The following is a 13,170-nucleotide window of genomic DNA, read 5'->3' as shown; positions in this document are numbered from 1 at the left end:
CCTACACCTTGCAGCGCTGCCTCCCACCCCCAGCCCTGATGCCTCAGCCCCGAGTGTGTCTTACAATCCCCTGGGATGCTTTTAAAAGCATACTGGTGCCTGGGCCCCATCTGAGGAGCTTCTGATTCAGTTGAGCCCAGTTTGGGCTCCATTAGGCACAGTTTTCAGAGCTCCCCAGGTGACCGTAATGTGTAGCAGATGGAAGAAGCTAGGGGCTAACTCTGTGTTCTTTCCTCTTGCCCAGTATTTGTGCCATCCCAGCACACTTGGAAGGGAAGGGCGCCCCTCTTCAGTCACAGTCGCTCTCTGCCGAAACAGCTCTCTGTGGGGTGAGGGAGAGGGCGGGTAGAGGGGCGTGGCGGGGAGTGTGGTGTGGCTCAGAACTGGAAGGGGGCCGTTGTTTGGAACCTGCTTCTCCTCTCCCCATCTTCTTGTCAGTCTTGCGGATCCCCTATTGAGAATCACTGGCCTTTAGGGGCCAGGGGGCAACATAAAAGCGTGAACAGGGAATGATGGCGCCTGTGACCTGAGAGCACTTCCCATTTTAACAAATACTCTGGGCCAAACAGCCCATGACCAGACCCCTGGACTCGTCTCTCTCCTGGGCCTCTTGGGAAGAGCACTTGTCTTGTTGTCATTGTCAGCATCTGCTAAGCTCTCAGACTACAGTGTGCCGAGATGGCGAACTCGGACAGACGTGGTGGTGAACAGGAATGGGTCTGGTGGGTGGAGAAGATCTGATGAGCTCCAGCAGGAGGAGCTGCGTTTCAAAGATCCATTGGGCCCCTTGCCTCCGCTGAGGCCCTGGGATGCCAATGGCCTCCTTTGGCTTCTCTCTCACAGCTTCTACCTCTTCCACCCTCTGGCTTATGGGATGGTTGGTCCCCTAGCCCAGGACCCCCGAAGTCCAATGGCAGGACTAAGGTGGCTGGAATCGTGGGACTTTTAAGGCCGCTGCCAGGACTCCAGCCTGAATCCAGGAACTTTCTGGGGACATCTAGCTGTGGAGCCAGTCCCTGGACTCTCCCAGCTGTGGAGGAAGCTGCCTGAGGAGCCTGAGGAATTCTGCTGCCTGCCAGGACCAAGCTCTGGGAGCATACCCGGAATTTAACACAACACTGGAGAGTCACGGCTCTGTCTGCCGAGATTCCACTGCTGGGGATGGCTCAGCAACAGAGGACAGCATCTCTCAGGCCCATTTCCCCGAGTGTGCAACATAAGGGAGGATGAGTGTGAGAGAGCGTGTGTGAGTGGGTGGGAGTATGAGGGTACATTTGTCCATACACCTGTGGAATATCGACCGTGGCTGTGGACAGCTGAGTGTCATAAACTCTAAGAAATAGTCCAGGGCTACAGTAGTATTTTCTGGTATTTTTTTCACACTGGATTTGGTTTGTAAGTCAGCTCCATCAAAAATTCTCTGACCTCCAAGAGGGCTACGATTGCTGACCTCACCTTGGGATATCACTGAGGGCAGAGCCCATGGGACTGGCAGAGCTGTGTGCCCTCCTTCCCACAAATAAACAAATAGAGCTGAGCGCCCTGGAGCGGGAGGGCGGGTCTCCCAGCTGCTTCCCCATGTGGCTGCTGCTGGGAAGTCTCTTCTGGCAGCAGGTGGCTGGACTTCCTGCCTGCAATGTGCACAGGGGACCGGGCTCCAGGGCAAGGTGGCCGAGAACTCACCAGCCCTTGGCTCGCCCTGCTCGGCCCTTGGTTCCTCGCTCTCTGAGAATGTCACATCATGAGAGTGACGGGAGGAGTGGCATCCTATCCTTGGCTGCTCTGTGTTCCCGGGCCCTGCGTGCCAGAGGTGGTTTCTCACTGCCCATCCCTTTCCCTTTGCATCCAGCCTGATGTGAGGATGGGACAGATGCATTCTCCTGATGGCTGGGAGAGCCTTTGGGGCCCCTTTCTTAGCACTTGAGGTAGATGTGCGGCAGAGCAGGGGTCTGTGTGGGCTGGGCTGGGGTCCCAGTGGGGTGCTGGGGTGTGGACTGCTCCTGCCAGTCTGGGCTCATGTTCCTGTCACTTGCTAGGCATTCCCCATTTTTGCTTCTCTAGTCCTTCCCTTCTGATACTCCCTGTCACGCCATTTCATTTTCCTTTCTCTGTGTCACTGTTCTGCCAATCTCTTTTTCCCCAGAGACCCAGAGCATCTGGAAATGCATCAGCTTCTACTTTCTACCACCTTGAAGCCCAAACAAGAGGCTCAGAGCTGTTTCTTTCACTTCCTCCCCAAATGAAAGGGATTAAGAAAACCCTTGGGTCAGACCCAGACCAACCCAAGGCCCGCCCTTCAGCTGGCCTCCCTCCTCCCAATGCATGACAAAATATTTATTTTGTCTCGGAGGACTGTGATGCTTCAGGGTTAATGATGAATCTCTGCCACACTCCATCTTCCCTCCTCTGTAGCCCACACCAACTCTTGACAGGGTCAGAGCTCTTTACAGCATCTTCGGGAGGCGGTTGCCACGGAGACTAGAAATTGGTCCCAGGGACAGGCTGTGCTACCTACTGGGTGGTGAGGAGGGAAGCTTCTGGCCATGCTTGGATGTTCAGACCTACCATCATTAATGTTAATAGAGGAAATGCAGCAATGTCAAAAGCAAGGCAGGTTTGTTAATTAGATCTGGGGCCTGATGACCTCCTCTCCCTGGGCTACAGTCCTTTTGACTTCCCCCAGCAGGAAGCGCTGCCTGTGTGCTGAGTCTGGGCTGCTTGCTTTAATTGCATTTCTGGAAGGGAAGGAGAGCAGGGATGGAGAAGCTCTGCTCACCCCTTCCATCCCGCCGCTTTCCCTCCCCTCCGCCCCATAGGCAGAGTTGGTTTCTTCTGAGCTGGGTGGGGGCGGCCATCTGGGTGGGCTCTCCTGCAGGTAGAATGCAGGAATCTGTGCTTGGCTCTGAGCAAAGAGCAATGGCCCACAATGACACCCAGGAGGTGGCTGATGTTCCCTTGTGCCTTCTTATTTCTTAATAGGATCTTGTTGGAAGGGAGGAGCTCTGAAGGAGACAGAGGGACTGCCACTCTGAGGGTGAGGAAGGCGAAAGCTCAGCCGGCTTTCTGCCCCTCCCGCCCTCTTAATTGGCCACCCTGGGGACCAAGGGTTCCTCTGTCTCTTCCACTGCTCTCCAAGGATGGGAGAATTTTCTGTCCACTTCCCACTCTTCCTCCCTGCCTAGACTGGCAGCCACTTCTCTGGGGACAAGGCTACATGGGTTGATGCAGCTTCCAGTGCTCAGATTCTGTTGTTGGGAGATGCTGGGGAGAGGGGCTGGTGTGGTGCTCTGAAAATGGACTCCAGCCCCCAGGACCTGGCAGAAATGTGACATGCCCCACACATGTGCTGGTGGAGAAAGAAGACATTTGTTAGCCCAACCTCCAGACAGCTTCTTGAGCCACATTTTATATTAAAAAAAAATTTCCACAGATAATCAGAGGCCATTTACTTTTGTAATAAATAGCTCTTATTTTCAATGCTGTGTTGTTCTTTTTGTACTTAATTGAATCTGACTTGCCCTCTGGCTCCCAGAAAGAAGAGGAGAATGTTTTGACTGCTAGAACCTTCCCATTGTGTCTGAGTCTGAGGCCATTCTAATCCCAGCAGAGGCCCTGGGCTGCGCAGGTGCGCCTGATCACCGGGGCGCATGGGGCCCTCCCAGGTGCGAGGTTACTTGAGTAACATTGGTTATTATTTTGATTTACTTAAACTTATTCCAAAATAAGTAGGAAGCTGGACCTTACTTTTTTCTCTTTTAACCTGCCCATGCAAGTATAGAAAGGAGTGAGAGGGAGTCACAGTTGTCCCTTCTGAGACAGCTGAGTGGCCCAGCTTCGTAGCAGCGTCCCTTCTGCTTACCTGAGACTCCTGTCGTGACAGGGGTCTTCTGTTACCAGCCATGAGGTTTGGGGTCCAAAGGAGGTAAGAGCAGACTTCTGTTGGACGGTGGGGGGGAGGGGAGAGGAGTGGCACTGCACTGTGAAATTGGGGGTCTTCTGGGCTGCCTGACTCCCCCTCCCCCTCAGGACCAAGAGCAGCTGGAGGTGGGGGCGGAGAGGTCATGCACATCTTCAGCAGGTGAGAAATGCCCAGCATAGGCAGGTTAGAAAAGGACCAAACACTTCGTGACTGGCGCGGCTTCGTTTACCAAGTCTCGACACAGCCGTGACCCTTAATCCTCATAAAGGCCCCGTGCAGTCAATGCTGTTTTTGACCCCATTCTACCCATGAGAGATTAAATTACTTGCCTAAGGTCCCATGATTAGTACATAGTAGAGCCAGAACTAGGCACCAAGTTGGCCTTTCTCTGCTTCTCCAGCTTGGTCCCGGGACTAGAAGAACCTCCCAGCACAACCTGGCCGCCCTGGGTCCCCTGGGGAGGAGGCCTGGACTCAGTTCAGGGGTGCCCAGATTCAGCATGTTCCTTTGTACATTCTGCTTTAACACATCGACAGCTCATCTAGGGCCCGGTGTTTCCAGGTGCACCTGGACCAGCCGTTTTCTGGGAGGAAAAAAGCCCTGATTTATAGTATTTGCCAATTTCCATGGTGTAAATACTCTCACCATGGCCGTTTCCTGCTACTAACCTGGTGTCACTGAGAGATGCACGCATTTGCCTCTCACAAGCCTTCTAAAAGCCAGTGCCAGTATACCATTGACCCAGGCCCAGGGACCTGGCTTTCTCTGAGCTGTGGAGACAGCTCTCAGTCACAGTCCATTAAAGTGAGGGAGGCAGTGGAGCATGGCGACCTAGAGGATGGGCCGGAGTCAGACCTGAGGTCAAATCCTGGCCCCACCACTTATTAACTCTGCGACCTTGGGCTAGTTCCTTAACCTCTTTGCCTCCGTTTCCTCAACAGTAAAGCAAGGGTATAATAACAGTACCTACTTCATAGAGTTATTGTGAGGATGAAAAGAATTAATGATGCAAAGTGCCTTGCACAGTGTCTGGACAAGAATGCTCCATAAATGCCAGCTCTGTATTGTTGATGAGACATGGACCTCGATGACAGCACTGGCTCTAGACAGAGATTGATTAGAACCTCCTGCCCAAGTCTCAGGCAGATGCCAGGTGGGGAGGGGAGTCCCTCAAATGTGGACTGAGACCCTCCATCTCCTGGTTGGAATACACCACCCTGACTGCTTAGGCCCAGCCAGATTCTCAGGGCTTTTCTCCAAGCGGAGCAGAGATTTTAGAGTCCCAGGTGTAGACTGAAGCCAGGAAGGGCAAACGGTGGAGTGGGAAGCCTTAGACGAGCCAGCTGGCCTGCACGGAGCACCAGGCATCTGGGCACTGAAAGGTAAAGGTCACTGGAGACATATGTGGCCTCTCCCCTGTGACCTGCTGACCTGGCTGCAGGGCCCAGGATACCAAACTGGAAGTCTAGTCCCTGAGTACCCTGGCCTTCCTCCTTCAGCCCTCAGTCCCGTCGCGCTCCTACTTGGGGACCTCTCTCTTTAGGACACAAGCCAGGCTGCCTTACAGTCTGCTCCTGCTCCAGCCCAGAGCCCCCAGAGATGTGTGGGGAGATGGGGAAGAGAGGAATAGGGTGTACTCCAAAATCCTGAGTCCTTGGAAGAGGAGAACAGCTGGACGGTTTCACTGGGCTTGGCTGCGAGCGGGAAAGAAGTGTTCTGCCCGGGCCCTCAGTCCTGATTCAGGGCCAGAAGGAGAAGTTCTAGAAGGCAAGGATTCAATGCTCCACGCCTAGCACAGGGTGCGGCATGGAGCCTCAGCCTGTTCATAACCCCGAACTCCCACCTTGTATCTGTGGCACCACCGGAGGTCCAGAGACCTTGCTACCAGCCCCCTTACTGCACCACTGAGGAGACGGAAAGAGAGCAGAGGGCAGACCGAGGGGAGATAGGCTCAGAGACGTGAGATTATGAAAGATAAATGAGGGTTTTGCTCTTCCAAACATGCCCACCAGAACTGGGCTGGGGCTGGAGGAACTTTGATGCTTGAAAGAGAGAGGTTTAGGTCGAGTTGACAGGTGACCAACTTCACACGCCGGATGGCAAGCTTGAGATTCTGTTACCAGAACTTCGATTTAAAGTAATAAAGAGTACTTCTATTTAAACTTTTAAAAAAGTTTAATTGTAGCGTAGTAGAATGTTCCAGCCTAACTCCCTCCATGTCCAGGTGGTGCAGTGCTCCTGGCTGCTCCGCCTGAGGCCCCACCCACCAAGCAGACTCGGGTCAGACCTGGCGCTCACAGATGAGGTCTCAGGAGAACCCAAGCCAGGCTGGAAAGGGCCACGGTCTTGGCCCTGTCCCTAAGGCTGAGCACACGTGTGGCCCCCAGCCCAGGCCCCCAGAGCCAGGGTGAGAGCAGAGGGTCCCCCGGCCTCTGCCTAGTCACACAGGGAGGCGCCCTGGCATCCCCTGGTCCACCCTCGGGGCAGAAGGAAGGAGACCCTGTGCCAAGGGGCTGGCAAACTCATGCCTCCAGGCCGTGTCTGAGGGGCCTCTGGAGACGGGGCTCCTGCAGAGCCTGGCTGAGGCGATCACATTCAACACGCTGCCCTAACTAGCAGGCGGTAAGTTATCACCAGCTTCCACAGGGGAGGCAACTGAGGCCCAGAGAGGCTCGACGATGTCTGTTAAGCTCTAAAGCCCGTGCATTTCCCATGCCACCAGGTCGTCCCCGGCCAGAGCCGTTGCCCAAAGATGCGCGCCTTGATGGACGGGAGGGGGCGGGGGCCGCGGGTGCTTTAAAGCGCCCCAGCCGGGCGGCGCGGGGCGGGGCGCTCTCGGAGGCGCGGGGCGCAGGGCCGGCGGCCGGAGCGGGGTCCCCCGGAAGCGCCAGCTGGGCCGGCACGGCGGGGGCGCCGGCACCGAGGGCTGCGAAGGAGCGGTTGCTGGACCCCGCCCGGCCGAGGCGCGGGGGCCGCACGGGGTGCGGAGGGGCCCACGTCTCCGTGGAGATGGCGCGGCACGTGCCGTGACGGTGCCCGCGCCCCGAGGGTCCCGGCCTTGCGCCCCGCGTCCCCGGGCGAGCATGGAGCGCCCCGAGCCCGAGCTGATCCGGCAGAGCTGGCGGGTGGTGAGCCGCAGCCCGCTGGAGCACGGCACCGTCCTGTTCGCCAGGTGAGGGCGGCCCGAGCGCCCCGGGGTGCGGGTGGCGGGGTGCCTCGGCAGGACTGGGTTCCAGGCGGCTGGACCGGCACCGGAGGAGGGAACACTGGCCCGCTGCCTTGGCTCCGGGGCGCCTCCAGATGTGCGCCAGAGGAGCAGGGCCAGCGACGGGTGGCGCAGCCCCTTCTCTTCCCCTGGAGGAGAGCGCGTCTTGCGAGCGAGCGCTGCACATCCCGCTCCCAACGGGGCTCGCTGGGGGCCGGCGGGGGTCTTCTCGGGCGGAGCTGCGTACTCTCGGGCCAGCAAGCGCCGGTCCCCGCTGCGCCCTCTCCCCGCCGCTGTGCCTCGCGTGTGTTTGTTTCTTGGGTGTTGACTGCAGGGGTGCGCGCCGCTGCCAGTTCGGGGAGATGGAGGTGCCCCGAGGGCCGGTGCGGGGAGGGTGCCGGGCGCCTGGCGGGGCTCGGGGTCTGAGCCCCAGGAGTGTGCGCTTCCAGCAACCAAAGAAAGGATAAATCTTTCCGAAGAAAGGATCAATCTTTCCGAGGAAAGGACCAGGCTAGAATCAGAGAACTGCCAGGGACGGGAGGACAGATGGCCAAGGCTCGCCCCTGGGGAGAGGGGTAAAGCAGGTGCGCAGAGCGCAAGTGGGAAGGGGAGGCCGGTCTTCAACCTTGGCTGAGGGTCTCTGGGTGACCCCCTCTGCCATCACCAAAGAGCCAACTCTCTCTTTCACCGTGGTTTTTCAGGACCCCTGACTCCCTAAGCCAGCCCAGAACTTCTGAGGAGCCTTTTGCAAAACCTCCCCCGCAAACAAAAGAGGAATAAATTCCCCATTATACAAAAACTCAGTGAGCTCTCCCAGATGTGGCTGAGGGCTTCTGCTTGTGCCTCCAGGCTTTCCTCAAGCCCTCTGTTTTCTCAGGCACCCTCTGGGGCTCTGCTACTCCCGAGCTGTGTGACCTTAGGCAAGTTACTTAACCTCTCTGGGCTTCTGTTTCCTCCTCTATAAAACTGTGATAACAGTTGAACCCACTGCTTAGGATCGTGAGGAATACACGAGTTAACCACGTGTAAAATACTCAATGCTCAGTTAAGTGTAAGTAGTTCTTAATATTATTACTATCATCCCTGGCTGGAGCCCCCTCAGACATGATGAGACTGGGAAGTTCTGACTCAAGAGTGGGAGGGGTGGGGAGAGAGTGAGGGGGAGAGAGAGAGAGGTGTTTTCCTCTCCCCACAGTGTAACTCCAGGCTTCCTGTCTGAGGACCCTTCCCGTCCCAGTCCACACCCCTTAACTGTTCGTGGAGGGCTACTATATGCCGGGTCCGGTGAGAGGCCTGGGACACCCAGCTCTTTCCAGGATGCCAGCGGAGGAGGCGAGAAAGGGGCGCCAGCAAAGCTGGCAAAGGGGTCAGTGCCAGGTTGGAGGGTGTGCCATAGTTTATGGCTGACACTGGCCCCGTCCCGCCCCTGCAGGGGCTGGCACCGGGGCTGACACCCGGGCCTCTCCCCACAGGCTGTTTGACCTGGAGCCCGACCTGCTGCCCCTCTTCCAGTACAACTGCCGCCAGTTCTCCAGCCCAGAGGACTGCCTCTCCTCCCCCGAGTTCCTGGACCACATCAGGAAGGTGAGGGGAAGACCAAGCCCGGTGGCCTCTGGGGTCCAGGAGGGCGCCTTCCTGGGAGAGAATGAGGGCCTCGGGAGAGCGGGAGTCACTTCTGCCCCAGGCCCTACGTCCGTCGGGGGGCGTCTGCTCCTTTCGGGCCGGGCCCGGCCCAGTCGGGGGCTCCAGCCAGCCCTTTCCCAACCCCACGCTCAGCAGCTTATCCCAGCGCTGTCATTTCCCTCGGCCTTGTCCCCTGGCTTCTGTAGGTGGTGTTGGCGCTGACCCACGAGGGGTCTTCTGCCTATGAGAACCAAGCTGGGATTTTCTTGGAGGCTCGTGATGCCCACAGGCCCTCAGTTTCCTCTGGTCCCAGGCAGACACCAGTGTCCAGCAGGCATGTTTAGGGCTTTGAGCCCTCAGACGAGAGGGGCTTCCTTTACGTGTAACATTAGTAGTTTGGCCACCACGTGTTCGGCACCTACTGTATGCAGACAAAGGTTGCTTTGCATTTCTGATCCTGGGAAACTGAGGGTGCTGGTGGCCTCTCTTACGTCTGGTTGGGGTCCCTGGGTTCTGGCCTGGGGTTGTGGGAGGGGGCTTGCTCTGGCTTCTGTTTCACCTCGGCCCCGGCCTTGGCAGGTGATGCTTGTGATTGATGCTGCCGTGACCAATGTGGAGGACCTGTCCTCGCTGGAGGAGTACCTTGCTGGCCTGGGCAGGAAGCACCGTGCGGTGGGCGTGAAGCTCAGCTCCTTCTCGGTGGGTAAAGGGAATCTTCCGCTCTCTGGCACTCCTGACCTGAGGCCACCTCTCTCTCCCAGTCCTCCCCTATCCACCTGTTCTCTTTCCCCATTCCCACACTCTCAGATGACCAGGCTGGGGGCCTGCATCTGTTTCTTACCTGCTGTGTGATCCTGGCCCTGCCTTGACCTCTCTGAGTCTCCAGATTTCTCCAAACCATAGAAAGTTAAGGAGCCTTTGGGATTAGCTGGTCTGCTCAGTTTTCTATTGCTGCATATAAAACCATCCCCCGCCAAAACTGGCTTAAAACCACGATTTCTGATTCCTCTGGGATCAGCAGGGTGGTTCTCCTGTTCCACGTGGTGTGGCTGGAGTCACGCATGCACTGCGCTCTGCTGGGAGCTCAGCGGGCGCTGCGACGTCCAAGACGGCCTGTCATCCTTTGGGATCTCTCTCCCTGCGGCCTCTTGTCATCTGGGAGTGTCGCCACGTTTCTTTACAGGGTGGCAGCTGAGTTCCTAGAGGACAGGCCCCCGTGTGCAAGTGCTTGTCCAGCCTCTGCTTGCGTCACTCTTGCTAATGCCCCATTGGCCGAAGCCTGTCGCACGGGTGAGCCCAGTGTCAAGGTGGGAGGACCCTGCTCAAGGGCATGAATCCTTGAGGTGAGGTTGCTGGGGGCCACTGACACGACAGTCTACCACATAGTCCAGTCACCTTGCCGGATGGTAAGCAACTTGAGGAAGGGACTGAGTTTGTCTTGTTGTCCTCTCTGTCCCCAGAACCAGCACAGTGCCTGTCTTTCACGGATATTTAGTAAATATTTGTGAAATAAGTAAACCTTATTTTATTACAATAAATAATAACAAACGAGAGCCATTATTATTGTTGAAGGCTTATGGATAGAGGCTGTGCTGGGAGCTTTTTACAGATGATCTCATTTAATCATCCCAACAATCTGATGCGTTGGGACTTTTGCTTTCCCTGATTTACGGATGAAGCAGCTGAGGCTCAGAGAGGTTACATAACTTTCTCAAGGTCACACAGCTCATAAATGGTGGAGTCAGAAAGTGAACTCAGGTTTATCTAGTTGCAGAGCCTGGGCTCTTAACACCATGATTGCTGCCTTGCAGAGGAGGACTGAGGCCTGGGGGCAATGACTTTGCTTGGGCTGGGCTGGGAGGTCAAAGGCAATGCCTCGGCCACTCGTGGAGTGATGGCAAGGCTGAAAGTGGAGTGAAGGGTTCTGTTCACTATAAAGCCTCACAGTTAAGGGGGAAGGTGGGCACAATGTGGTACCCAAGGATGGGGGCGCAGTCCTGCAGGAGAGCAGAAAGGCCCAGGAGTCCCTACCCGCCCCAGGCCTCAGTGTTCTCCCCCATGGAATGGAGCCTCTTTCCTGCCTTCGGGAATAACAAGGTGCCCCTTGCCTCTGCAGACGGTGGGTGAGTCCCTGCTCTACATGCTGGAGAAGTGCCTGGGCTCCGCCTTCACACCAGCCGTGCGGGCCGCCTGGAGCCGGCTCTATGGGGCCGTGGTACAGGCCATGAGTCGAGGCTGGGATGGCGAGTAAGAGGCGGCCCCTGCCCAGCGGCCTCCACCCGGCGGCCCCCGTCTGACCGTCTGCCTGTTTATCCATGTCTGCAGTAGCCCAGGCTCCCCTAGGCCTCCCTGCCTCTTGGTCCTTGTCCCCTTGGCCATCCTGGAGGGGTGATGGAGCAGGGCTGGATCTCAGTTTCCCGGACCCCAGCTGCGGACAGGAGTGGATTTCCCTTCAGGAAGGGGCTTCCGGAGTTCCCCACACCCCCAATAAGCTTCTTCCCTCTGGCATCCCCTCCTCCGCCGAGGGGAGGAGCAGCGTTCTGGTGCAGAGGTGGCTGGGGCCAGGAAGGGGTGGGGCTTTGAGGGAATGGCCTCTTCTGTCGGCCGCCCTTCTCAGGTGAGCCTGGGCCAGGGGACAGTGGCTCAGCTGAGGCTGAGCTTCCGGCGTGCCCATCTGGCCTGCCTTCAATGCCTTTCTCTCCCAGGGGCATTTGCTTCTCACAAGGAAAGAGGGGGGACAGCTGTAGCCTTCCTGGTGGAATTAGAGGCTCAGGTAACTGCTGAGGAAGGAGAGGTGGCCTGATGGGGCTCATGTCGGTCTCAGGGGCCTACTCGGAGGCCACCTGACAGAATAGTTTTTCTTTGCAGTGTCTCCCTTCCCTCTGGCACTTCTGGTGGGAGCTCCCTTATTATTGCTCACAGGAACCAGCCAGGGTGGGTGGCGCTGGGGAAGGGTAAGGAAGGAGGTGGCTTCATTACAGAGAGACCTGAGTTTGGTGGCTCTTGCTCACCACCCCGCTCCAGCAGGGCCTGGGTCTTCTCTCCCCTGACCCTCCTTTCTGCCTCTGCCTACACCAACTGCTGGTCCATAGCTCCTCATATACATCTTGCTGAATGATGGGGATACATTGTGAGAGATGCGTCATTAGGTGATTTCGTCCTTGTGCGAACATCATAGATTGTATTTCACAAACCTACATGGTATAGCCTACTAGATCCCTAGCTATATGGGACTAATCTTATGGGACCATCATAGATGCAGTCTGTCGGCCGAAATGTCGTCACGTGGTGCATGACTGTATAACATCCGATGTGTGCCTATACTTAGGCTGCTGGATAGAAGAGAAAGCAGCAGTGGAAGCTCTCTGCCCTCACCCTGAGCCGTCTGCAGTTTTTTGTTTTGCTCTGTGCTGTGGTTGTATAAACTCGTGACGAATAAACCTGTTCTGTGTGCCTCTCTGACCTCCGAGACTGGTCTTTTCTTGGGTGTCCGCTTGTGGCCAGGTGAGGCTGCAGGGTGGTGGGTCTAGGGCAGGGTGGGAGGATGAGGTCAGGAGAGCCTGGGCCAGAGTGGGTGGAAAAGAAGGGAGAGACCTGGGGAAGCCAGCAGTGGAGATGGAGCTGGGAGTCTGTGGTGGAAATTGGCTGGCAGGGTACCAAACCTAGTTCCTCTTCCTCCTGGGCACACAGCTGGACTACATTTCCCAGACTCCCATGCAATTAGATGGGGCACGTGACCAAGTTCTGACCAATGGAATGTGTGGATGTGTGTGCCGCTTTCGGACCTGGCCCCCTAAAACTCCTGCATGCTCCTCTGTGCTTCGTTATCCTTTGCTAGCTTGATGCAGACCTCAGAGTGATCTTGAGGACGATGTGTTGAAAGTGACAGAGCCACAGGGTGGAAGGAGCCTGGGTCCCTGAATCACTGCTTGGAGGAGACCGCCCACTAATCAGAAGTGCCTGTAGCGGGTGCCCAGGCACTTCTCCAGCGTGTAGAGCAGGGATTTACCCCTTGTGAATTTACAGGAAAGAGACATTATGTTGTGTTTGTGCCATTATACATTTGGGGGTTGGTTTGTTATGACACACTCACTATTCCAGAGTCTGAAACAGTTCATTGGTCAGGGGTCTGGGAGCCCACCTGCTGATGGACAAGGTGAGACCAGGGATAGGAATGGACCAGGTACCGGGATAGTAGCAAAGGGCACCCAAGACTTGTAGGGTCTCTGAGGAAAGCCACTAGGTCCTCCCTCCTGGGAGTGGCAGGTGCCAATCCCAGGGCAGGCTTTGTAAGGAGAGTAAATGAATTAACCTGGGGTATACATTGGCGTTGAAGAGCAAGCGTGAGTGTATGTATGTATGTGTGTGTGTGTGTGTGTGTGTGTGTGTGTGGTGGTCAGGAGGAGCAGGCAGACAGTGACAC

At 56.6% G+C, this 13,170-nt stretch overlaps 2 protein-coding genes across 3 annotated transcripts in view; both read left to right on the top strand.

The window, feature by feature from the left end:
- The window catches only part of POMT2 (protein O-mannosyltransferase 2), a 43,417-nt gene extending 39,940 nt beyond the window's left edge, over nucleotides 1-3,477 (top strand). For both annotated transcript variants that reach the window (XM_070593274.1, XM_070593275.1), the window contains one exon: nucleotides 844-3,477. In XM_070593274.1, coding sequence (XP_070449375.1) covers nucleotides 844-949 — 106 coding nt within the window. In that variant the 3' untranslated portion in view covers nucleotides 950-3,477. The remainder of the gene's footprint in view (nucleotides 1-843) is intronic.
- A 3,280-nt stretch (nucleotides 3,478-6,757) lies between these two features.
- On the top strand, nucleotides 6,758-12,209 carry NGB (neuroglobin). The gene is made up of 4 exons (XM_008536432.2): nucleotides 6,758-7,091; nucleotides 8,597-8,708; nucleotides 9,327-9,446; nucleotides 10,864-12,209. The coding sequence occupies exons 1-4, from the start codon at nucleotides 7,003-7,005 to the stop codon at nucleotides 10,996-10,998; spliced, it is 456 nt and encodes a 151-aa protein (XP_008534654.1). The 5' UTR covers nucleotides 6,758-7,002; the 3' UTR covers nucleotides 10,999-12,209.
- Nucleotides 12,210-13,170: the final 961 nt, after the last annotated feature.

This window comes from Equus przewalskii, chromosome 25 (assembly GCF_037783145.1).
Source record: "Equus przewalskii isolate Varuska chromosome 25, EquPr2, whole genome shotgun sequence".
Lineage (NCBI taxonomy): Eukaryota > Metazoa > Chordata > Mammalia > Perissodactyla > Equidae > Equus > Equus przewalskii.
Note: the sequence above shows the minus strand (reverse complement) of the source record. Positions and strands in the feature narration are given on the sequence as shown.